This window comes from Cryphonectria parasitica, assembly GCF_011745365.1.
Source record: "Cryphonectria parasitica EP155 unplaced genomic scaffold M406scaffold_8, whole genome shotgun sequence".
Taxonomy (NCBI): domain Eukaryota; kingdom Fungi; phylum Ascomycota; class Sordariomycetes; order Diaporthales; family Cryphonectriaceae; genus Cryphonectria; species Cryphonectria parasitica.
This window is the reverse complement of record NW_024468916.1, coordinates 883,863-909,782: the sequence shown is the minus strand read 5'-3', so window position 1 is coordinate 909,782 and position 25,920 is coordinate 883,863. Positions and strand designations below refer to the sequence as shown.

General features: G+C 53.2%; 4 protein-coding genes across 4 annotated transcripts; 2 read left to right on the top strand and 2 right to left on the bottom strand.

The window, feature by feature from the left end:
• Window positions 1-1,949: 1,949 nt before the first annotated feature.
• M406DRAFT_342218 (uncharacterized protein) lies at window positions 1,950-3,928 on the top strand (the record flags this gene model as incomplete). Its single annotated transcript, XM_040921749.1, has 4 exons — window positions 1,950-1,984; window positions 2,274-3,101; window positions 3,183-3,798; window positions 3,851-3,928. The coding sequence occupies 4 exons, from the start codon at window positions 1,950-1,952 to the stop codon at window positions 3,926-3,928; spliced, it is 1,557 nt and encodes a 518-aa protein (XP_040772399.1).
• A 1,973-nt stretch (window positions 3,929-5,901) lies between these two features.
• On the top strand, window positions 5,902-21,015 carry M406DRAFT_108748 (uncharacterized protein; the record flags this gene model as incomplete). Its single annotated transcript, XM_040915317.1, has 3 exons — window positions 5,902-12,185; window positions 12,240-20,550; window positions 20,676-21,015. The coding sequence occupies 3 exons, from the start codon at window positions 5,902-5,904 to the stop codon at window positions 20,811-20,813; spliced, it is 14,733 nt and encodes a 4,910-aa protein (XP_040772398.1). The 3' UTR covers window positions 20,814-21,015.
• Window positions 21,016-21,086: 71 nt separating this feature from the next.
• On the bottom strand, window positions 21,087-22,085 carry M406DRAFT_50137 (uncharacterized protein; the record flags this gene model as incomplete). The annotated part of the gene is made up of 2 exons (XM_040924408.1): window positions 21,087-21,332; window positions 21,435-22,085. 2 exons carry the CDS (start codon window positions 22,083-22,085, stop codon window positions 21,087-21,089), a joined length of 897 nt encoding a protein of 298 aa, XP_040772397.1.
• Window positions 22,086-24,305: 2,220 nt separating this feature from the next.
• On the bottom strand, window positions 24,306-25,232 carry M406DRAFT_242884 (uncharacterized protein; the record flags this gene model as incomplete). Its single annotated transcript, XM_040916189.1, has 2 exons — window positions 24,306-24,734; window positions 25,065-25,232. Coding segments are annotated over 2 exons (597 nt in total), but the record flags the coding sequence as incomplete, so codon positions are not given.
• Between the last annotated feature and the right edge of the window lie 688 nt (window positions 25,233-25,920).

The window sequence follows — 25,920 nt, the reverse complement described above, 5'->3', positions numbered from 1 at the left end:
CATCGTGTGGCTGCGCAGTCGACTTTGCACCCTTGAGAAGGTGTGCTCATGCTGGTATGCCGAGAGCCGAATTTTCCGAGTAATTGGAATCTTGAAATGGGGGGGCCAGGCATGGGAAGAATCACCACTTTTGGTGGCCACTCCCCGATTTTAGTACGCGAACTTAATTACTGTTTTGGGCATGTACAACACCGTCGCTAATCGGGGTAACCAAAATGTCTTTAGGCTATAAGAAACGATGCCGGCCAAGTTGTGGTGGCGGACAGTTTGGAGAGATCGGTGTTGTTGGGCTGTCAAAGGTACCATGGCGGTCGTGAGTGGACAGTTGCCTGACTCGTCGAAAAAGATGGCACATGAACCCCCAAATCATCAGATCATGAGGCCATCAACTTGCGGCAGGTGTGACTGAAGCGTGGAGAAGGAGGACACGCCAAGGACGACCAACTAATTGCTGTGTATGTCCTCGGTGTTTAGGATGTAGAGAAAATTTTTCTTTCTCAGTCTGTGTACGATCGTAATCTGTCCGACCTCGCTCTGCAGTGTCAGTGGAAGCGGAGAAACCCCCATATATTATGAGCGAAGGAGAGGGGAATTTCATGGGAGCATGGGACGGAGAAGTGGGCATGGCACAGTGTTGAGGCATGGATGATGCCTCAAACTCGACCTTCCCAATTATCCACCCTGGCAAAACAGACCAAAAATTGATCTTATCAGATCATCTATGACCAATGAAAACAGCTCGGTGGAGCAACGACCGAGGCACGAAGGATCTACCTCGCGTCTTACAGGATGCTAACGAAAGATCTGACAAGTCTGCTGGTCGTACCTTGTTTACGCCATCACAATGGTGCGAGGGGGCTTGTCCACCCAATACAATTCGCCAACAGCGGTACATAGTACTGCGCGTCATCAGGGAACGACCTGGCTCGCTGCCATGTTGTGCCAAGGGCGGACTGTCGCCGTCGAGTAAAATTTTCCGCCTGTACTCAAGCTGTACTTTACTGTATACACATAACACATTTTCAGCTACCTGCAGGACCAGGCGTCCTTTTTCTTTCTTACGTTTTTTTTTTCTTTTCTTTTTTTTGGTTCTTTCTGTTCTTCCTTCTCCGGTGTGGCAACGTGGGAAGAGAAACCAAGCTGTATCGTGTTACCACACTGCCATAATTGCAATCCCCCCTTGCAGTCGTTTGTCTGTGCATAAAGTACTGTAAATCATGCATGCAGGATGCGATGATCTGATGAAAATCATTACGGCCCCATACCCCCACGGCGGAGATTCCCACTTTGTAGCAATGTCGAAGGAAGAATAAGACGACCTCGAGTCGAAAACTCAGAAGGAACGCTAGAAAATTTGCAATGGCTGACCGTATTTGCGCAGTAAGCCTTCACTGTGTCGTCCACAACACGGGACCCGCTAGTCTCCCCTGATTGATCTTATCAGATCCAGAGATAATCACCGACCTCGCCAGAAACGGAGACGATACTGACCCACAAACAGCAGCACTACCGTCTGGTGTTGCCACCAGGGACACTTGTCTCCACCAGCGCACCAGTCCCTAAAGCAAGACGTTCCGCAGCACCCCCAACCCATTTGCAGCAAGTCGGTGGCAGTAAGGTTTTGTTTAGTGGCTCCCCCTAGGGTACTCCCGGCTTTTGACTGGATGACGACTCACTCAACTTGTTTTCTTTTCCGTGGATTCTGCAGCCAATTCGTACTGTGGTGCCATCTGGCGGGATGGAATGGAATGGCGACAGAGGTCGCTCTGGCACGCGAAGGCGCGGAGCAAGTGCCTGGTGCCAGGGGTTTGACTTTGCTGGAATAGTACTGTGTGGTAAGCCGAGATTTGTATGTGGCATTCTTTCTCAGTAGTGGTGCCAGAACCACGGAGCAACGGCCGTGTCCGTTTCGTTGCGCGACGAGGCTGGATGGGTACTTAACCAGCGCCATGCCCGTCTCCATCGCCTCACAGTGGAAGATTAAGTGACTCCGAAACTTCTTTTTTCACATTTTCCATAAAACCTCAATCCCTGATCGATCCCTATTCAGAGGTGTCACATCATCAACCAAAGCCGTGACAGATATTCTCGCGCCTTCCAACTGCAATCAATATCTGTTGACCTAACGGTCTGTCAGCACACTGAGCGACAGCGACAAAAATTGTCGTCCGCACCTCTCTGAATAGTACTGCCTAGACTCACACAACCGACCTGTCATAAGTCGAGATGGCTCCCCACAGTGAGATCGACAGCCACGACACGAATGGCAGCAGCTATTCCACTGGCGCCAATGGCAGCACACAAACTGCATCGCAGAGCACCCACCGCAACCGATCTGCCCATCTGCGAGCTTCAGACGTGGACTCAGTCCACGATCTCGTCTGCGTGGGATTCGGTCCGGCGAGTCTGGCTATCGCGGTCGCCATTCATGATGGACTCGAGGCCGGTAGCCTGAAGCAGGCTCCCCACGTCCTCTTCCTGGAGAAGCAGCAGAAATTCGCATGGCACGCAGGCATGTTGCTGCCCGGAGCCAAGATGCAGATCTCCTTCCTGAAGGACATGGCCTCCCTCCGTGACCCCAGGTCTCACTTCACCTTCCTCAACTACGTTCACAAGAATGGCCGTTTATTGGACTTCATCAACCTGGATACTTTCCTGCCATCGAGAACTGAGTACGGTGACTACCTGCACTGGTGTGCGAGCCACTTCGACGATGTTGTAAGGTACAACAGCGAGGTTATCTCCGTCTCCCCCGAGGAGGACGCTAGCGGCATTAAAACCTTCACGGTGGTCGAGAGGAACTGCAAGACGGGCGCAGTCAGCACGCACCGCGCCCGTAACGTGATTATTGCCATCGGTGGCCAGGCCTCCATCCCCAAGGCTTTGCCGGCCAAGAGCCCACGAGTGATTCACTCGTCGCAGTATGCGTACATGGTGCCCAAGCTGCTGACGGACCGCAATGCGCCCGTCAAGATCGCAGTGATTGGTGGAGGTCAGAGTGCGGCCGAGATCTTCAACAACGTGTCTAACCTCTACCCCAACTCCAAGACGTATATGGTCATGAAGGGAGAGTTTCTGAAGCCAAGCGACGATTCTCCATTGTAAGTCATTGTTGCTCGCCTCCTTGAGAGCCAGTATGGGCATTTCTCCTTGTTAGAACTATGCAGCTGATTTTGGTGCAGTGTCAACTCCATCTTCAACCCCGAGTTCATCGACACGCTGTACCCCAGGCCAGCCCAGTACCGCCAGAACCTGATCAAGGAGGCCAAGGCCACCAACTACGGAGTTGTGAGGCTGGGACTGATCGAGACTCTGTTTGAGATGATGTATGACCAGAAGCGAGAGCTTGGGCCCGACGAGACCAATTGGCCCCATCGGATCATGGGCGGCAGGCAGATCGTGTCGGTCGAAGAGGGCGAGGAGAAGCTTCGTCTTAAGCTGCGCCAGGCGCTACCAGGCGACGTGACTCTTGAGGCTGACGGGCTGGTCGAGACCAACGATCAGATTGTGGATTCGTCTTTCGAGGAGGTGCTGGATGTTGACCTCTTGGTTGCCGCTACGGGCTACCGCAGAACAGCACACGTCGACATGCTTAAGGACGCGTGGAAATTGCTGCCCAAGGTCCAGGACGGCGTGGTCGGCGGCCCGTCCCGAGCTGATCAGTGGCCTGTCCAGACAGAGAACGGTGATAGACGGGTCCTGGAAGTTTCTCGTGACTACAAGGTCAAGTTTGCTGAAGGCACTGTGGCCTCTGGATCTGGAGTTTGGTTGCAAGGCTGCTGCGAAGGCACCCATGGTGTAAGTTTATCCTTGTTCTTGTCCCTCAGATATTGTACTAATACTTCCCAAGTTGAGCGATACCCTGCTGTCGGTTCTGTCGACGCGATCTGGCGAGATGGTTGATGCCATTTTTGGAAAGTCTGCATGAGCAGGCCACAACTGAACATTGAGACAATGGAAAAATAATACCCCCCCCCCCTTTTTTTTTTTCCTGTCTCCGGGTTTCTTTTTTCTCTTACATCTAAAGTAAAGAGCATGGCATGGGGGTTTCATGAGAAGTGCATTGAACGTGGTGGTGATTATTCCCTGTTCTTTCTTTCTGTAGATATTTTGACAGCATCGTGGTCGTGAAGTCGAAATGAATTCGAAAATTTCGTGAAGCATCTCCTTAATCAGGGAATCTAAGACCTTTTGTATTGTGTGATTTTTTGCCAAGTGAAATCTAATCAGGAAGTCGTGACTGCCATTTCTTGGAATTTGCTATCTATGCTATCAGGTACTTATGCTATCGTACTTTCCCTCGCTTCCATCTCCTGTCTGCATACACAGAAGATCCATCTGAGGAGACAGGAAGGCCCGACGAGGAGGTTTGGGAAGGAAGGCAGGGAGGGGGCGACCTTCATCCTTGATTGAATTACATAACAAGAAGTCCCCAGCTTCTTCTGTGCTGAAAAGACAATGGAAAAATTCAAGTTAGGATCAGAACAGTGGACTCATCTTCAGGTCGCCCCCACTCCTCCCTTTCGATGATCTTTGTTTTTAAAAATCTTGATGTCTTTGTCGGGTGTGTACCACCTTAGGTATTTTACACCAACCTCTGGACTAATTACATCAAACATCACAACATTGCCAGTTGCCAAGTACCTTCATTGAGTGGTTGATCTATCTTCCAGGATTCTATTACTTGATGATAGCTTGTAATATTTCTGGTGTAATTTGGCATCCTAAGATCTGGGACAAAATGGGAAAGTCGACTGCTGGGAGTCGTTGTATGCAGGCATGTGTACTTGTTGTACTCCGTTGCCCCGAAATTCGAGTCGTGTAAGAGGGAAAGAGTGTGTATGTGTGTAACACCACCGATTGCGGACCTAGGTATCCCAGCTCAGAACATAAGCACTTGGAAATACCCTGTAACTGCCGCGCGTGCCCTGGGCGTGGAGGGCACTGAAATCCAGTAAACTCCCACTGTGCCGAGCTGATCTAGCAGCCTAATGGAAAAAGCAAGCCGCCTAAAGCGCCTGAAAGGGTTGAGGCCTTGGGGCGGATTCCTCAGCTTCAATGGTCGCCTAAGTATGACGCAATAGAAGATATCCAACATGAAATACGCTCTCGACCACTGAAAGTCGATGACAACCTCATGATGACCATTCCCTCGATTCTCATAAGCTGCCCAGTCCTCGACACATGATCTCATCATCAGCCTTGTCACCTAAAACAACCCTCTTGTGACCCCCAAACAAGCAAGAGAGAAGGAGGAAACGAGGCGAGACTAGGGGCAAGAAACAAATCAGAACGCTGGCATTTCAAATCAGGAGGGGTCAACCGCCACGAAATTACCACCCTCCACGGACTCCACGACGTGAAGATATCCCGCACTAACGACGACCGCGCGGCTGCTACTATGCCCACCCCCATACCAGATCACAAGGCACAAGACCAATCGGTGCTTCGCTTGGCACTTCCCAGTGTCCATGGCGTCCAATGGCAAGGCCATGTTGACCTAGATCATGGCCTACAACGACGACAAGAGTGGGTGGATCGGATCGCGGACTGGGCCGATATACCGCCCACGACTGGGACAGGCGAGCCTCGCTCAGTTTCGTCTCCGTTTACCAACAGTCACGGTCACACTCACAGCTTCCAGCCCCCGGCCCAGGCCCACTCACAAGTTCCAATGAATCATTCCGTTTTGACTTACATACTTCCCCTTCACATCCCACTCAGTTCACATTTTGACGTGTTGTCGATGGCTGTGTCTGCACGCGAATCCAATCCCCTCCCAGCGCCGCCCTTCTTCCCTTGGGCCCTTGCTGAGGTATCAGACTTGTTAACCTCCTACACACAAGTCTACACCTTCTCCCATAGACCATCAACCCACAAGATCAATTCCAAGCCGAAGAGATGACATGCTCATCTTCATCAACACCCACAGCGCCGGCACTCTCCATTCTCAACTCACAGCCCCAGCGACTCTCAGGTCCGGCTCTCCTCCACAGACTTGTCAGGGACAACTCGCCCCATGATGTCCCTGCCATCGACTACAAAGGCTCAGGCGGGCCCCACAGGTCCGTCTCTTACGCAGAGCTTCACCGCCGGGCAGAGGGGCTGGCGAAGAGGATATTGGTGGCCTCGTCCGGAGACGACCAAGAGCAGGGACAACTCATCGTCCCGCTCCTCCTTCCTCAGTGCCCAGAGCTTTACATCTCGCAGCTTGCTGTCCTGAAGGCCGGAGGAGCCTTCTGTCCGCTGAACCTCGACGCCCCGCCAGAACGAGTGCGATTTATATTCCGTGATGTAGCGGCCAGAGTTGTTATTACATCCAAAGCCCTCCGCTCCAAGGTTGACGCCCTAGAATCTGCCGTGGCGGTTGTGGTGGTAGATGAAGATGGCGTCCAGGACGATCAAGACGTGGACGGCCATATCTCGCAAGACATCAGGCCGGATAGTGTCGCATATGTCATGTATACCTCTGGTTCAACAGGAACACCCAAAGGAGTGGCAATTTCTCATGATGCTGCGACACAGGCCCTGCTCGCCCACGACCGTCACATTCCTCAATTTGTACGGTTCCTTCAATTTGCCGCCCCTACCTTCGACGTCTCCGTCTTCGAAATATTCTTTCCCCTGCTGCGAGGTGCCACCCTCGTGAGCTGCAACAGAGCAGATATGCTCAACGACCTCCCTGCTGTGCTGAGAGACATGAAGGTTGATGCTTGTGAATTAACACCAACTGTGGCTGGCAGCCTACTCAGATGCCGAGATAATGCTCCAGGCCTTCGCTTGCTTTTGACGATAGGCGAAATGTTGACAGAACCTGTTGTCAGAGAATTCGGAGGGGATATCGGCAGGTCCAGCATCTTATGGGCCATGTACGGTCCAACAGAAGCGACTATTCACTGCAGTCTTCAGCCGTCATGCAAGTCGTCCTCCTCACCAAACAATATCGGCTTTCCCTTAGACACTGTATCTACCTTGATCCTGGAACCTCTGAAAGACGATGGCTCTGGTGATTTCAAGGTGCTGGCGATGGGTGAGATGGGAGAGTTGGCGGTGGGCGGCCACCAGACAGCACTTGGCTACATCAACCGGCCGGAACAGACCTCAAAAGTCTTCATCGAAACCCCTTATGGCCGCTTATACAGGACAGGAGATAAGGCGCGCTTCAAGGAGGACGGTACTATTGAGTGCTTTGGGCGGATTTCTGACGGTCAGGTCAAGCTCCGTGGGCAGAGGATCGAACTTGGCGAGATAGAACAGGCGGTTCTCCGAGCACCAGGGTGTCATGGGGCGGTGGCATCTGTGATCCACGGCATCATAGTCGTCTTCTGTGAGACGGATCAACAAAACGACAAAATCAGTGGTCAGATCTTCCAGCTATGCTCAGAATGGCTCCCTGCGTTCATGATTCCTGGAGATGTCACTCTCATGAAGGCTTTCCCGAGACTCCCCTCGGGCAAGGTCGATCGGAGCAAGCTGAAGTCAGGATACGAGGAGTCCAAGAGTGACGATGGTGACTACTCTCCCGGCGAGTTTCAGGATGATGTCGAGCGTCAACTGGCACAAGTTGCTCAGGATGTGCTAGGAATTCGGCTCAGGTCCACCTCCACGCTATCTGCAGCTGGTATTGACTCTCTTGCGGCGATCAGGCTGGCATCTCGCCTTCGTTCGGCTGGCTTTCCCGTCACCGCCATCGATGTCCTCAGTTCCAAGACTCTCTCACACCTGCAGTCAGTGGTTCGCCGACAACAACACCAACAAGCAATTGCCCCTGCCGCGACGATGGAGAGCAGAGACGAGGCTTTAGATCTAGATCTGATTTCTAGAGTTACCTCCAGCCTGGGGATAAACATTGACGCTATCGAGGCCGTTGAGCCATGCGCGCCCGTGCAAGTTTCCATGCTTGTCGAGACGCTGAGCAACTCGAAAGCATACTGCAATTGGATCGAGTTGCAGATACCTGCCACACATACTTCCGATACGATAGTATCATGGTTCCAAGATCTAGCACGGTGCAACGAAGCATTACGGACAGGATTTGTTGTGCTTGACGGCAATTTCAGACAAGTCATCTGGAAAGACCTGGATTCGAGTTTGATAAGAACGGTGGAGAGCCTTGCCGCCCAGTATCAATTGGCTGAACCAGACCTCCTCAAACCTTTCTCCGTCCAGATTCTAGCAGACAAGTCATCTAAGCATACCAGCGTCCTGATGCAGATTCACCATGCCATTTACGATGGCTGGTCGCTTGACATTCTCCTCTCCGACCTGAACCTCCTGGCGCGAGGTGACCAGCTTCCTCAGCGACCCTCCTTCCGACCTGTCTCAACTTACTACAACTCAACTGACTTCTCGCGTCATGCTGACGCTGCACGAAGCTACTGGGCGGAGCACCTGTTGGGGTATCAGCCCAGCTCAATGCCTCAGCTATTGGCTCGAAAAGTCAAGGGACGGCCGATTTCCTTGGCTCAACGCACACTAAGTGTTGGGATCTCAGAAATTCTGGACGTGTCATCTCTTCTTGACGTCAGCCCTCAGGTCCTCTTCCAGGCATGTCTGCTGTGGCTCTGGGCCAGGCTCCTCGGAAAAGATGATGTAGTAATCGGCAACGTCACCTCAGGCCGGACCATTCCGGTCGAAGGCATCGAGAATATCGTGGGTCCATGTCTGACATCTATACCTTTGAGAGCCAAGATTGGACAGGCCTATACGATCAAGGAACTGCTTCAAGGCATTCATGCCACGAACAGGGAGAGCCTTGCCCATTCCAGCTTGCCACCCGTGGAAATCAAGAAGGCCATTGGCATCGCCTCAGGCCAGCCTCTGTATGATACCCTCTTTGTCTACCAAGAATCGATCCCGAGTCGGTCATCACGGGCTCAAGCTCCCGAGGTGCGGCAAATTGCTCATGAGGACTACCTCGAGACCAAACTTCTTGTAGAGATCGAGCCGACGTTGCAAGGATTCGAGCTACGGTTGACCTACCACGCAGATGTGTTTCACCATGACCACATTCAGTTATTGTTGAGACAGTTTGAGTGCACTCTTGCATACATTGTGAGGAACACGGCTCTGTGTATCGACACTATCTCAGCATGTTTTCCTAATGATCTTCTGTCGACCTTCAATCCAACCCCCAAGACGCTGGATGGATGCTCCGACATAGCAGGTCTTTTTGAGAGGGCAGTGTCCCAGCAACCAGACAAGGAAGCAATCTGTTTCGCCCAGTCGATCAGTGACGATACGGCTGACCTGAGGACGATCTCATACATCGAGCTGAATAGTCTGGTGAATAGGATTGCCCGGCACCTCAAGGCCTCGGGCACCGTGGAAGGCCAAGCCGTAGCAATCGTCATGGAGAAGTCAATTATGCTATATGCCGGGATTTTAGCTATCCTGAAAGCAGGCTGCGCATACCTGCCACTCCTCCCAAGTACACCCAAAGCGAGAATTCACACAATTTTCAGCCAGGCCTGCATTCATCTCTGTATCTCTGACGAGATATCTGGGTCCGACTTACCAGAATTAGACGACTGCCAATTCATCAACCTTCGCGACTCGGAGCTCCAGGAATACGGCGACGAGAATCTCGGGACCAAGGTGGATGCAACCCGGGTAGCCAACATCATATACACCTCGGGCAGCACCGGTGTGCCAAAAGGAGTCTGCGTCACACAGCTCAACATCTGCAGCAACCTTGATGTCCTCTCTCGGATCTATCCTATCAAACCCAACTCTCGTATGCTGCAGATATGTTCTCAGGCATTCGACGTCTCCGTCTTCGAGATTCTATTCGCTCTCACCCGGGGAATGTGTCTTTGCGCCGGCACCAATGACACATTGTTCGCGGATCTAGAAAGGTCGATCAATTTCATGAACGTAACGCATCTCAGCATGACACCGACCGTAGCGTCTCTAGTCAACCCTCTGAATGTCCCAGCCGTGGAATTTCTCGTCACCTCCGGCGAGCCCATGACCGCAGAGGTAGCCAAGAAGTGGGTTGGCAAGCTCTATCAGGGGTACGGACCCTCGGAGACGACGAATATCTGCTCTGTCAAGAAAATGTCTCTTGAGGATCACATCCGCCACCTCGGACACACTTTTGAGAATACTTCTGCCTTTGTTCTGGGACCGAGCAGTGAGGACATCGTGCCCATTGGCTGTGTTGGAGAGCTCTGCTTCGGTGGTGACCAAGTCGTGGCCGGATATCTCAATCTTCCCACCTCTACAAGCCAAAAATTCATCTATCATTCAAAACTTGGTCGCATCTACAGATCTGGTGATATCGGCCGAATGTTGGCCGATCGCTCGCTGCTGATTGTTGGACGAATCGACGACCAAATCAAATTGCGTGGGCAACGCATCGAGTTGGGCGAGATCAACAACGTTGTGGCGACATCCAGCGAGGTGTCCAACTGCGTCACGCTCCTCGTCAGCCTGAGCGACGACAGCACGCAGCATCTAGCCTGCTTCTGCGTCCTGAGATCCATCGAGAGCGGCAGTTTCCAACTTCTGGCCCCAGGAGAAAACCTGGATGAGAGGAGTACGGCTATCTTCAATCACGTACGATCTCGCTTGCCCAGTTACATGGTGCCTTCATACCTCATCCCTATATCCAGCATTCCCATGACTTCTTCCGGCAAAGTCGACAAAACCAAGTTGCGAACAATTTTCGGCAACCTCAGCCCCAGAGAGCTCGAGGCGCTCAGCAGCGCCAGTGCTGATTCCGCGGCAACAGACGGCGAATGGACTGAGGAAGACTACAAGATCGCCGCAGTTGTAACCGGCGTCCTGAAAGTCCCTTTACATGACATCAGGCGATGGACACCACTCACTAGTTTGGGAATGGACTCTATCTCGGCCATTGCTGTCGCCAAGGGACTGCAGAAATCCTTCTCCCGGAGGCTACCGATCTCAATCATCCTGCAGGGTACCTCCGTGGCAAAACTTGCTACCATACTCCACGAAGGGTGGACAGAGGCTGTTACGGATGGTCAGATTCTCGACGTTTTCCAGCCAGGCTTCATCAAGGACATCAAGCACAAATTAAGCCTCCTAGGACAGAATGTCGAGGCTATTCTTCCGTGCACACCGCTGCAGGAGGCGATGCTAGCATCATCTTCCAGCGCCGGTTCATACCTCAACAAGATGCTTTTCCGTTTGATCGTCGATCCAGGCCTCATTAAGCAGTATTGGTCTGCCATGTTCCGAAGACACGGCATCTTGCGCACATGCTTCTTTAGTACAAATGATCGGGAACATGTCGTGGCGCAATGCATACTTGAAGAGTATGAGCCAGAATGGATGAGTCTTGACGCGTCACGCAAATCTCTTGACGACGCAATATGCAAGCACGTTGAGGCGGTCTCTTCTGCCATCGACACCTGCATACCGCCAGTGTCTTTGGCTGTCATACGGAAAGACGGGAACCATTATCTGTCCTTTGTCTGCCACCACGCCATGTATGATGGTGTTGCAATATCTCGACTTCTGGAAGAGATTGAACTTGTTGCCTCTGGTGCTGAGCTTCACCCAACGCCATCATACGAGCCATTATTGCAGGAGATGCTTGCTTTACCGAAGGATACAGATCAGTTTTGGCTGCAACATCTGGAAAATTCGAGATTGAAACCTCTGCCTCGGGCTTCTGAGACACGAGAGGGTCGCGACCATCTGGGCCAATCTCTGGATATTCCTCTGTCCAGTATTGAGGCTAGTCTGAAGGCGTTAAACGCATCCATGCTTGTCCTTCTGCAAGCCTCCTGGAGTAGCCTTCTGAGCGTCGTCATGCAATCTAACGATGTCTGTTTCGGCAACGTGGTCAACGGCCGCTCTACCACAGTCGACAGAGTCGAGGAGCTCGTTGCTCCCTGCTTCAACACTATACCTACGCGCATCGATCTCCAAGGGAGACCACGGAACGTTGACGTTCTGAGATACTTCCAGAAGCTCGGTCCAGAAATCCTTCGTTATCAGTTTACACCGCTCCGGCGGATACAGACCCTCATCGCTACGAATGGGGCACGGCTATTCGAGACCTTGTTGTTGCTGCAACAGCCTCCGCAGCCTTTGGATGGAGGACTGTGGGTGTTGGAGAGCGATGATGGTGAGATGGATTTTCCGCTTGTTTGTGAAGTCATCCCAAACCCTGGCCAAGACAAGTTGAACGTGAAGCTTCATTTTGATCGGTAAGTCAAGATCCCCGGGGGTTTTAGTCTGCAGCACGCTGAAGGATTTCACAGGTCCTACATTTCCAACGCATATGCATCTTTAATTCATGATACCCTTTCCTACGTAATATCCAACTTTCTCGCATATCCATCTTCACGTACCGTTTCCAAGGCTTCTCTCCCTCCTGTTCTCCGTGAACGATTGGACACGCTCAACCTGCTCCAACCAACCAACACTGCTGAAAACACTACACTTCAAGCCGAAGCAGGTGAAAGCTGGGTTGAATCAGAGGACATCATTCGCTCAGTGCTTTCCAAGATCTCTAATGTCGCAAAGAATAAGATCACTCGACATACGACCATCTTCAGGCTAGGACTCGACAGCATCAATGCAGTCCAGGTTGCAGCCATGCTTCGAAAAGAAGGCTTCCCTTCCATTACCGCGACAGATATTCTAGAGAACCCGACGTGCTCAAAGCTCGCTCTCAAGCTGAGGGCCAATCCAGCCGACAATACAAAGTTGCCGAGATATGATCTTGCCGAGTTTCAACAGACGACCAAAACTTTGCTGCACGATAGTGTCCCAGATGGGGCCGTCGTGGAATTATACCTGCCCTGCACCACTCTTCAGATGGGCTTGCTGACGGAGTTCGTCAATTCCAAAGGCAAAGACTACCTCAACTTCGTCAGCTACAGATTAGATTCCGGCGTGACGGCCCAAGAAGTTGGTCGTGCCTGGGTGCAAGCCGTCAAAGTCCTCAGGATCCTCCGTACAGGTTTTGAGCCTGTCGACCACGAGGATGCATCATACGCCATGCTGCAATACAAATACGAGGAAGATGCTGTTCCTGTTCAAGTTTGGAGTGGTAGCGGTAGCTTTGACTTGATAGCTTGGCGGAAGGCCGCCGCGCAGGAGATATTCGATGACTTGCGTCGACCTCCTTGGCGGGTGGTGCTCGTTGATGGCAGCTCAGGTGTCGAGATGCATCTTACCATACACCACGTCCTCTATGATGCCCAATCTCTGCAGGCCATCTTGTCTGTTCTTGGACAAGCCCTCAACGGAGTGACTCTGCACAGCAAGACCGACCTCGGCTCCGTGGTGCAAGACATTATCACGCACACCTGGAACTCCAAAAAGACCGCCCAACCCTTTTGGGAGGTTTATGCTCCCAAGGCGGTTGTTAACAAATTTCCGGTAATGACGCCTCTGAGGGGAGACCAGCGGGAAACATGGGTCCAGTCAAGGACAGCATCCATATCGTTACCAGCACTGGAGGAGGCTGCAAGGCATGCCGGCTTCACCATTCAAGCGATAGCGGCGGCGGCGTGGTTGAGAATTCTGTCCTCTTACCTAGGGGAGCCAGCCGTTGTCTTCGGTACCATTCTCTCTGGCCGAGATATGGAAACGACACGAAATGCAGTCTTTCCTTGCATCACAACCCTACCAATCATCGCACAGAACGCCTCGTCGAATCGCGAGCTCGTCGAGACAATGATGAGCTACAACGCTGGGCTCCAACGGCACCAATGGACTCCACTTACAGACATTCAACGATGGCTGGGCCATCCAAACACCAAACTCTTTGATACGCTATTAGTGTACCAGAGATTTGAGAATAGTGGTGAACGAAACATACCGTGGCAGGTCACCGATGAGTCGGCCAGTGTCGACTACCCTGCCTCCCTCGAGATTGAGCCGCAGCAAGACTCCGTCGAACTTCGCCTTACATTCTTCAGCGACGTTCTGCCACGTGAGCAAGCGGAGATACTGCTGCAGCAATTCGATGCTGTGTTTTGCGAGTTGGCACAGAACCCGGACGGCAATGAAAATGACCTTCTCCAAGCGCACAAGGAAGTATTTTCTGTCCTGCCAGCAGAGGAGCCGGAATTAAAGTCAGAGATCGGACTTCTCCATGAATTTGTGGAGGCCAGCGCGCAACTACAGCCAGAAAAGACAGCGCTTGAGTTTGTTTCAAGTTTCGAGGACGACCAACCCGTCTCGACAAAGTTCACTTATCGAGATCTGAACGAGAACGGTAACAAAGTGGCGAATATGCTGGCTCCTCATGTCTCCGCAGGAGGGATAGTAGCTGTCTGCTTTGACAAGTGTCCCGAAGCGCACTTCGCAATGTTGGGTATCTTGAAAGCTGGGTGCGCACTGCTTGCGCTGGATCCAGGAGCACCATCGTCTCGGAAAGAATTCATCCTGCAGGACTCAGGCGCTGCTGTGCTTCTGACAGACAAGTCGAGAAGCATCGACATAGGCTTCAATACCTTGGTGCCCATTGTCGTGATAGATAACGCGAACTTGAGATCAGCAAGCCCTGGCCTTCCTAACCTCACGCGGTCGTTGACGCCACAGGATCGAAGCTACTGCCTCTACACCTCAGGCACCACAGGAACCCCCAAAGGATGCGAGATCACGCACGAGAACGCAGTCCAAGCCATGCTTGCTTTCCAGAAGCTGTTCGAGGGGCACTGGGACCAGGACTCCAGATGGCTGCAATTTGCATCGTACCACTTCGATGTTTCCGTGTTGGAGCAGTACTGGACGTGGTCTGTCGGTATCACTTTAATTGCTGCGCCACGAGATGTCATTCTTGAGGATCTAGCCGGCATGATATCCCGCCTTGCGATCACTCACATCGATCTTACGCCCAGTCTGGCACGCCTAATCCATCCAGACGAAGTGCCCAGCCTCTGCCGAGGCGTCTTTATCACGGGTGGGGAGCAGTTGAAGCAAGAAATCCTAGATGCATGGGGACCAAAACGCGTCATTCACAACTTTTACGGACCAACCGAGGCCACCATCGGCGTGACCTCCTTTCCCTGCGTGCCGGTCAATGGCAGGTCTTCCAATATTGGAAGGCAATTTGCCAACGTTGGCTCGTATGTTTTGAGACCCGGTACAGATATTCCGGTCCTGAGAGGTGGCGTCGGCGAGCTTTGCGTCTCTGGAAAGCTTGTCGGGAAGGGATATTTGAACAGGAACGATCTCACTGCTGAACGCTTCCCAACTCTGGCTTCTTTTGGCGAGCGTGTCTACCGGACTGGCGATCTGGTACGCGTTCTTCATGACCGCTGTTTCGACTTTCTCGGCCGAGCCGATGACCAGGTCAAGCTCCGTGGCCAGCGCCTTGAAATCGGGGAGATCAATCACTGCATCAGGTCTGGAGTTTCAGAGATCACCGATGTTGTCACTCTGGTGATCCGCAATGAGAAACAGCAAAAGGACCTCCTCGTCTCTTTCGTGGTCACAGCTCGCGATCAAAAGTCGAAGGAACTCAAGATCATCACCGGACAGGAGGCAGCTGGCGTAGGTCAAAATGTCCAGCGAGCGTGCCGCGAGAAGCTCCCTGGGTACATGATCCCTACGTACGTCCTGCTGCTGTCCTTCATACCTCTGTCACCAAACAACAAGGCAGAGGTGAAGGAGCTGCGTGCTCTTTTCGACAAGCTATCGCCCGAAGAATTGGTGGCACCCTCTGCCATCTCGACTACTCGTCTTGATGATGATCTCGGTACAAGAATTTGCAGCGCACTGAGTAGCATGTCAGGAGTTGCAAGAGACACCATCTTAGCCACCACTAATATCTTTGAGCTGGGTGTGGATTCCATCAACGTCATGAGACTCGTGCGGGCGCTGAAGCGGGAGGGCATAAAACATGTCACTCCGGCGATCGTCCTGAGGAATTCGACGATTGTTGATCTCGCTCAAGTCTTGCAGTCTATGCAGCTATCAGCAGAGTCCCAGAGCGATGTTCTTGAGGCAAGGCAGGCCATCGAAGCTTGCCAGCACCGTCATAGAGGCGCCGTATGTCGGACCTTGGGTATCGGCCCTGACCAGATTGAATACCTTGCGCCGTGTTCGGCATTACAACAAGGCATGATCTCGCGATCCAGGACCGAGGGCAAGAAGTGCGCTTACTTCAATACATTTCGGTTCGCATTGGCGGAGGGAGTTTCGTTGTCGAAGATTCGAGCAGCCTGGGAGCAACTTATCCGCAACAACGCGGTGCTGCGTACACGGTTCGTGTCCTCGACAGAAGGCTTCGTGCAGGTGGCAATGAAGGAGACACAAACGCCGTGGACCGAACTTGAACTGCAGGAGGGCGAAGACCTAGAAGCTCTACTAGATGGTCGTCAGATGTCTTGGGCTAAGAGCAACGGTCAGGATATCGAATCGCCGTTGGAGTTCCTGGTCATCCGTCACGGCGAGGCACGGATGCTAGTCCTCCACATCTTCCACGCAATTTACGACGCAAACAGTCTCGACGTCATGCTCCATGAGGTAGCTCGACTGTACAGAGACCAAGAGGCCCCAGCCCAGGCACCTAGCTTCTTCGATGCTCTGCTACACGGTCCGCTCAAGAATAACTCGTCTTCCAAGGGTTTCTGGATTGAACATCTGCGTGGTATCAGCTTGTGTCCTCTGCCCCAGCTATCGGAGACCCCCAGTCTGCAAGACCTCAGTATCTCTCGTCACATTCCTTTTGATGGTCTCGAGAGCGTCCGAAAGAAGCTGGGTGTCACACAACAAGCAATCGTTCAGGCGCTGTGGGGGACTGCTTTACAGAGATGCCTCGGCTCAGATGTCACTTTTGGCATCATTGTTTCAGGCCGATCGATTGATCTGGACAATGTTGGAATGACCATGGGTCCGCTGTTCAACACCATCCCCTACCATCACCGTATCCCTCAAGACCAGACCTGGTCAGCTGCCATTCGTCACTGTCACCAATTCAACACCACCACCCTGCCATTCCAGCATGTACCGCTCAGGGACGTGCAAAAATGGTGTTCCAACGGCAAATCACTCTTTGATATTCTATTCTCCTTCCAAAAGGCTTCGACGTCACCAGAAGCCGTCCAAAGACTGTGGGAAGAGGTCGAGTCAGATGTCAACCCGGATTATCCTTTGGCGTTCGAAGCGACTTTACTTCCTGGAGGTGCCTTACAAATCTTGCTTGTGGCTTCGCGGGGGACTGCAGACGAGTCGGCGCTCAATAAGCTTCTCGAGACTTTCGAGAAAAGCGTGCAAGCTGTGGTGGACAATGTTGATGGTCTGGTGCTGCCAACCTCAGACAGCGTTCTTGCTACCAATGCCCTCCAGAACGAAGAAACCGGTGCGAGTGTTCTCTATAGTTCACCGGGAGAAGACTTGCCGGAATTCGACTGGACACCTCAAGCTGAAATCATTCGCAAAGAGATGGCGCTTCTTGCTGACGTCGAAACTTTATCCATCAGTCCGCAGACAAGCCTGCTCGAACTTGGACTCGACAGCATTGATACCATTAGACTATCCGCGAGGCTGCGGAGGGCAGGTATCACCTTGAGCAACAGTGAACTGGTAAAGGGGCAGAGCATCCCGCAGCTTCTGCTCACTGTGCAAGCTAAAGAGGCAGTGAAGGGCGACACCCATGACAGTGGCTACTGCTCGGACGTTGAAGACTCTTCAGCATCCCTCAGACAATATCTAGAAGAGAGTGGCGTGGACCTTACTGCCATAGAGGAGGTTCTGCCCCCCACGCCATTGCAAGATTCCATGGTGTCTGAGATGGTTCAGTCAGACTTCCAACTGTACTTCAATCACGACGTGCTTGAGATCTCGCCAGATGTCGACGTGACCCGACTCAAGCATGCCTGGGAAACTGTCATTCGCAACTCGCCAATCTTGCGAACAGTCTTTGTTGGGGTAGAGAGCCCAGCCTTTGAGTTCGCATACGCACAGCTTGTCGTTGGCAACCCTCCGCTCGAGTTCAACGAGGTCGAGATCCAGTCTCTTGAGGAGGTTGCAAGTTTCATGGACCAGGCGCGCGCAAGGGCTCGTGATGGCCGTGGGTTATCACATCTCCTGCAACTGACGTTTGCCAGGCAGATGCAGAAGACGTACGTCGTCTTCTCCATTGCGCATGCACTCTACGATGGCTGGTCACTGGGACTATTGCATCAGGATGTCGAGGCTGCTTACCGTGGCACATACGAAGCACCACGTGCAGCATATGCCGAGTATCTCAGAGGCATTGTTCGCTCTTCCAAAAAACATGCTCGGCAGTTCTGGTCCGACTATGTTTCCGATGCCACGCCCACCAGGTTCCCTTATCGCTCTGGGCCAACAAGTCAAAACGTCCACCGGGCTGAGGCATCCCCGAATGTATCAGCCACGACTCTCAAGGCCTTTTGCAAGCGCCATGCCATCAGTCAACAAGTTGTCGCCCAGGCGTGCTGGGCGGCTGTGCTTGCAACGCATTGTCAGCATCTGGACGTTGCTTTCGGCGTTGTCTTGTCTGGCAGGGACACGGAGGCTTCTGAAGTGATGATGTTTCCGACCATGAACACCGTCCCCGTCAGAGCGATTCTCCATGGATCGGTCGATGCCTTCCTGCGCTATTTGCAAGACAATATGAACAGCATCAACCAATCGCAGCACTTTCCGCTGCGGAAAATCCAGGCAATGGTTCACGATAGGCAGGCCAGCCTCTTCAACACACTGTTCATTTTGCAAAAGGGCTCTCCTGGTTCTTCCGTTCCGAGCGACACCAGTGAGCCGTTCATCACCTCCGTCGGGGGATCATCTGCTGTGGAGTATCCCGTCTGTGTGGAGATGGAAGTTGAGCAAGACAAGATTGCGTGGCGGGCTGCCTGCGATGATGGATACTTGTCATCGGACGGGACGAAGCAGATTCTTGGGGAACTGGAGTGTGCCCTGCGCTTCTTGATAAGCTCAGCTCAAGGCGATATCCTTCAATTCGATGATGAAGAGGTCTCAGTGTGCGGGCTGCCCTCGTTCCGACCAAGACATTCAGCATACGTGGGGCAAACAGAAGAAGAGAACTCCGACAAGGAGAATGATGATGATGGCGACGATGGGTGGTCAACAACTGAAGAGACTGTCAGGGCCGTCCTCGCAGAGGTCTCTGGTGTCGAGAAAACAAGTATACGCAGGAACCACAGTATCTACCACCTTGGCCTCGACTCCATCAGCGCCATCAAAGCCAGCTCAATTCTACGCAGGCGAGGCGTTGCCATTAGCGTGAGGGAGCTTATCCAGGCGGCCTCCATCAAGGACATAGCTGCCAAGGCTTCAGCATCCTCCTCCTCTCTCTCCTCTCCAGCCTCATCAGACCCAGATTCAACCGAGAACCCATCGAATTGGATAGACAAAGCAACGGCAGGCCTCAAGGTGGGGCAGCTTCTGCAGGCTGCTGGCATCGATGCCGTGGACGTGGAGGAAATCATGCCAGCCACTGCGATGCAGACGCACATGCTCAGCATCTGGCAGAACACCCACGGCCTCGTATTTTTTTCCGTTTTCCGCTATCGGATCTCAGGTAGCAGAGACCGCCAAGTCATTGATCGTGCCTGGAGGGCTCTTGTCGAGCAGCATCCCATCCTGCGCACAGTCTTCGTCGCCACCGGATCTCGAGATATACCGTTCCTACAACTTGCACTCCGGTCAGGCTCAGCCATCTCAAATCCATTCTGGGCAGTCAATTTACAAGAGCAAAATGATGGCAACTGGGCATTCAGTCTGAAATTACATCATGCGCTGTATGATGGAGTGAGCCTCCCGCTGCTCGTGGACAGGTTCAAGAAGCTCTTGTCTGACGACGCGGCTACAATCAGCGGTGATGGACAGGAGGAATCGCCCATGTGGAAGAAGTATATTGGAACAACACTCGGCGCGCAAGCGGTGACCAGACGAAAGTCTTTCTGGGAAGACTATCTTCGAGGGGTGCAGCCCCTCCCCCTCAACATACAAGATGTCAGCTCTACTGCATCAGCAACAAGCGAACGCGTCATCCTCTTGCGGCGTGCAGCACTCGCCGACACGGCAAAGCTGAAGACCTTGTGTTCCGAGAAGGGCATCAGCATACAGGCTGTGTTCCTCGCGGCATATGCCAAATCCCTAGCATCCATGTCAGGCCAAGACAGGGACAGAGACGTCGTGTTCGGCGTGTATCTCGCCAACAGAAGCGTCGGCCTTACGCTGCCGTACCCAACCCTCTGTCTCGTGCCTCTCCGTGTGCATGCACCACAGGCCGCGGGCGTGGCCCAAGTGGCTGCCCAGATCCAGCACGACCTTCATCGCATCTCCGCCGCGGAGAATGTCTCGGTGGGCCTGTGGGAGATCAAGGCGTGGACGGGCGTCGAGGTCGACTCGTTTGTGAACTTCCTAAGCCTGCCCGACGAGCCTGGAGATGCGCGCAGCGGGGGGAAGGAGGATGATGACGACGAGGCCGCTTCTGCTGAGGGGGCGAACATCCATCTCGAGGAAGTCGGGTTCGATGAAGCTGCCGCGCTGGGCCAGCAGAGCGTGGTCATGGACCCGGGCCGACTGCGCTGGCTTGAGACTAACGCTGTTAGGGATGCCTATCCTGTAAGTTTTCTAATGGAAATTCTTCTTTTGCTTCTTTCCCTTTTCCTTCTTGTTGTTATGCCTGCCCGAGTTGCGTGGATCATGCGGGAAATTAAGCTAATAGACTGTCTCCCCCTCGTGTTTAGGACGCTGTGGATGTTGAGGCATCATTGCAAGTCGGGGGAGCGATGGATATTGGAATATTTGGCTCTCGTGGTAAACTTGGTAATAACAATGGGGCTGGCAGTTTGGTGGACTTGATTGTTGAGAATTTGCGCGTGTAAATTGCATTTCTTTTTTTTCTTTTTCTGTTTGGTCTGGTTGTTTGTTTTGTTTGTTTTGTTTGTTTCTTGTATCCTGTGCCTGTATACACGCACAGATGGCATACATGCTTCACATTGGAGGGATTTCCTAAGCATACGCACAGGGCTTTCACATTTAGACAATAGCATGACTTTTAGGAATCAATTTAGTTCATTGTTCTCCTCGGGGTATCTCGTTTATTTCTATGTGATAAGAGCCTTCCAGCTTCTTGCAATGTGCGTGAGCGTCTACTGCTACTTTTGCCGGATATTCTTTGGTTTGCGCTTCTTGAAGGCCACAACGGGAGCCTCTACGCCGCCTTGTGCCTCTGCAGCAGCGTCTTCAGTCTTGACACTAGGCACGTCAGGCTTATCGACTGCTTCAGACGAAATCTCTGCTGCTGGTATCGACTCATCCCCATCTGCTTGTTCCTGCTTGATAGGCGGCAGATCCTCGTCGGCAGCAACCTCCTGCTTCACACCGTTCCCAGCTGGCTCGGCCTTTGCAGGCTCACCCATGCCTTGTTCCTTCTTGATGCCATCCGCGCCTGTGCCTGCCATACCACTCTCGTCCTGCTCCTCCTCCTCCTTCTTCTTCTTAACTTCCAGCCCGCCACTCAGCAGTGCATCCAAGTCCTCACTCGTCTCCCCTCCTGCAGCCCTCGCGTCCCGGCCCCACTGTCGAGGTTTCTTAAATAGGCCCTTGACAGCATCCTCGGCTTCCTTCTCCTCTTCTGTGCGCTCTCTCTTATGTATACCTCTTGCCCTCGCCTCGGGATTCGTGTCTTCATCTTCGTCTTTGGGCCTCTCCTCGACGATTGTGGTAGATGTGACGGACCACTCGCCGGCCATGGCCAGGTCACCCCTGAACTCCTGCGGTATGCTCACGCCAAGCAAGGCAAGCTGTTCCGCCTGTCTCTTCCGCTCCGACTCGGACAACGCACCACCTGCTGCTGCTGCTGCTGCTGCACCACCACCACGACTCGACCTCGCACCGAAAGCAGAAGAAGAAGAGGACGCGCCCCCACTACCACCCCCCACGACGCCATTCAGCCGCTCAATCTCCCGCCTGGCACGCTCCTTCTCGCGGTCCTCTTGCTCTTTGCCGCGGTGCAGCTCGCGCAGGGACCGCTTGACGGCGCTCTGGTGCTTGGCGGTGGCCTCGTGGTTCTGGCGCTCGAGCTTGGTGTCGCGGATGTAGGTGGCGCAGTGCTTGCACCAGTACCTTGGGGTGGACTTCCAGTGCTCTGCCATTATCGGAATGTGGAGAAGAGCAGCTGAGTCGTCAAAGTGTGAGTCGAGGGAGGCGGAGGAAAGGGATGGTTTCGTTTCTGGAATCTGGTCGGCGAGGGAGAGGAAAAGGGGACCAAGGGAGGACTTGTTTGGTTGAGCTGTGTGACCCCTCGGTAAGGGAAAAGGGTGTTGGAGTTTCCGATTGGGGAGCGAAACACGCACCGTACGGTGGAAAGTATCGTGAGATAGGAAGAAAGGGCTGGGCTTGAAATCTTCTGTGTTGTCTGCCTGCTGTTGAAAGGGAGGACGTGGGGGAAGTCACCACCGGGTGTGTACTATGATGATGATGCCTTCCTTCTCTCTCGGAAACTGAAATTTGGCGGCCGGCAACGCAGGTCGAGGTACGTACCCTATACCGTCCGTATAGTGGCAAGGGTTGGTGGGGCTGGCCCCTCCAAGCTTTGTCATCCCCCAGCCAACGCGTCTACCCGCGTCTTGCAGCTTAAGGATCAGCCAAAGTTCAATGCATCTATCGTCATATTCCAACATGTCAAACTCTCGATCCACATCTTTTATTATGAGCAGGCAAGCGAGCCAAGACAAACACCACACATCGAACCGAGTCAAAAGACTTGTCATTGTTTGCAATATGCTTTATTTGCGTGGTCTAAAGAGCCTATGTACAGGGACTTCCCTCGGAAGATTCCCTCGAGTACTGCAAATTATGCCCACGACCAGTTTTCCTGGCCTCAATTCATTGTCCATGTTCCATTTTTGACCCAAATTTCATCATCATCAAATGAAGAAAGACTTTCCTCCCCTGAGTCCATGAGCAGCCCTCCCCCAAGAGAGTTGCCGCGGGGGTATTCTTCTTTTTCATCCGTGAGTGTGCGTGTGCGTGTTGTGTCCCCTTTCCGTTTCCCTTTCCTTGTGCCCCGTGCGAGTGAACGAATCCAGATTTCCACCAGGTTTTCCGAGATGGAAAAAGAAATAGGTGGATCTCAAACAAGGCAGAGAAAGAAAGAAAGAAAAAAGAACGCAAATGTAATCCCGTTTCCCATAGGTCCATTAGTTTGTGCTCACCGTGAATTCACGGGGGCTCGACAAAGTATCAACGAAACGATCATGTAATGTGCCACGAAAAGAAAAGATGAGAAAACAACCACCAGGTCGGCTCAACACATTCCTACCCCATGCTGTGTGTACCCTGTGCTTCCTCGAGATCAAGAACCTTCTCTTCATTCAACCCCGTTAGGAGCCGCTCCCTATTAATCTTCTCTCTGCGATTTTTCCAATGGTGGTGTTGGAGTTTTGGTGACGAAAAAGCGCAGACCAATTAAGTGCAAGATGACTCAAAGGAAGCACAGTTGAGGCTACCGACATCCGCATTACAAACCTCGCCAAATCAGACGTCATGTTCGTTGATTAAACAAGCCCGACCAAAGAGAAATCGAAAGAGTCGAAGAGGAGAGGAAAAAGGACGAGATTATTCGAAGAGTTGGGTATCGCAACAAAGTTGAAAGATGAAAGGTGAGAGTCCGCCAAGTTGGTTGTGTTGGTGACGTGCGCGTTTACAGGAACGCGACAGCGCCGATGAGGCCGACCATCAGGGCAGCCATCGAGCCCATCTTGACAGAGCCAGCAGCCGCACCGCTGCTAGCGGGCGCAGAGGTGCCGGTCGAGGCGGAAGAAGAGGTGGCGGTACCGCTGGTGGCCTTGCCCGAGACGGCGGACGTGGCCAGGGTGCTGCCGCCCGAGGTAGCCGAGGCAGCACCGGTCGCCGAGGCACCAGTGGCAGAGGCACCGGTGGCAGTGGGCACGGTCTCGCTGGGCAGGGTAACGCCCGAGGCCGAGGCGGTGGTCTCAGCGGGTGTGGTGGCAGCCTCGGTGGAGGTCGCGACGGCGACGCTGCTCACGGTGGGCACAGAGGCGGCGGGGGTCACCTGGATCTGGCCGTCGGTGTACTGGGAGACCGGCACGAGGGTGGAGGTCTCGGAGTTCTCGGGCGTGCTGGTGATGCTGGCACAGGGAGTGGTGGCTACCTGAACTTGGCCTAGAGCGAGGGGGGGGGGGGGGGGAGGTTGGGTGTGAGCACATGTCTTACATACCCCTGAGAGGCGGGATGGACGAGTGGGTCTCTTCCGAGATTGGGAAGCCCTTCTTTTCTTTCATCTCCCAAAGGGGAAAGAAAGGGAAGGGAAGAAAGAAGGTGGGAAAAAACTTACCATCAGAGATCTGCGAAACCTGGCACAGAGGAACACCAGTGGTGGTGGTCTTGACCTGGGGCTGTCCGTCGGAGATGGCGCTCACGATGGTAGTGGTGACAACCTGGGTTCCGACAACCTGGCCATCGCCAGTCTCGGAGGCGGTGCCGCCACAGGGCATGATGATGATCTCGACGGGGGAGCACTGGGCGGCCCAGTTGCGGTCGTACAGGTTGTAGAAGTCACCAGACTCGCACTCGTACCAGACGGCGGATCCGCCCAGGGCCAGGGAACCGTTGCTGCAGGAGGAGAAGCCTGCGGTGTAGATGGCACCGGCCTGGGGAGGGTCGTCAAACTGGAACTGGTAGTTGCTGGCGATGTAGCCAGTGCGCGACTCGGCGTCGGTCAGGATGCCGCCAGAGAGGCTGGCAACCAGAGTACCCGAGTCAGAGCAAGAAGCGCGCTTCTGTTGGTGTCATTGTCAGTCATCATTCTATCCGTGTCTCTTTCTCTCTCTGTGTGGGCCTCAGTTCGTCTCATCAACGACGGGAGGGGGAAGGACGAAGAAATAGCTTGGTTGCAAGGTGTTCTCGGAACGGGACGCAACCGCGTCACGTCCGAGTTGTGGCATTTGCAAACATTAAGTTCGAACGACGTGGCACAATAAATTTGAGGTGGTGAAGAGGCAGGCAGGGATAACACAAGCGGGGGGATGTGGTCGTTAAGCAGCAACCAGGATATCTTTGTAACCTGGACAGTGTCGTCAAGGCTTGGGAAGGGGGGAGGCAAAACTTACGGCGATGGGCTCAGAGCGCTTCTTGGCATTCTCGACCTTGGCGACAGTGATCTCAAAGGTTCCATCGTACGAAGCAGAGCAACCAGCAGGAGCGGTCGCAGAGGGGGCGATGGCAGAGGTGACGCCCTGGGCAAGGGCAACACCAGCCATGCTGGCGAGGGCAACGATGGTGGTGGAGGCCTTCATTGTGATGATTGTCGTTGTTGTTTTGTGGCGTTTACGCGAGAGGTGTTGCTGTGGCGTATTTGACTGTTCCCGCGCAGGTTTCTCACAAAAAGAGGACGGCGATGACAGTGCAGATGAGAAGGTGTAGCGATCGTAATGCTGAACGAACGGGTAGCCTGAGGAATGGTGTTAGACGGTGAGATCAAGAGAGGATCAAACTTGGCAAGGCTGGTTCAAAGAGTGTTTGCAGATGTGAGAGAGAGAAAGGGAGAGGTAGTGAAAGAGAAAAGGAAAGAAAAAAAGAGTCCAAAGGCAAGGACGTGTTGTAAGGTGTGAAAACACCAGAGAGGGTTTACCATACCTAAGCGGGTCTCGATGACAAAGCGAGTGAGTCCGGGATCGAGGTTTGTTGCTTGAGGTAGGGCTAGCAGCAGGGGAAATTCTTGACACCAAGCAGACAAGAGTTACGACGAGCAAAGCAGGAGATCGATCAAGAGAAGAGGGGGGTAGACTCATGAGAGGAGGAGGTTGGCGAGGAAGGGGGTTGAGCTTGATATACTGAGCAACCGAGGGGTGGACAAGCAGGGCAAGACTAGCACAGCACCTCCTCCCGCATTCCCTAGAATGGCATGGGGGAGGTTCATGGCAAAATCACTAGCCTACAAGGGGAGAAGAGGGGTTACAGGATGAA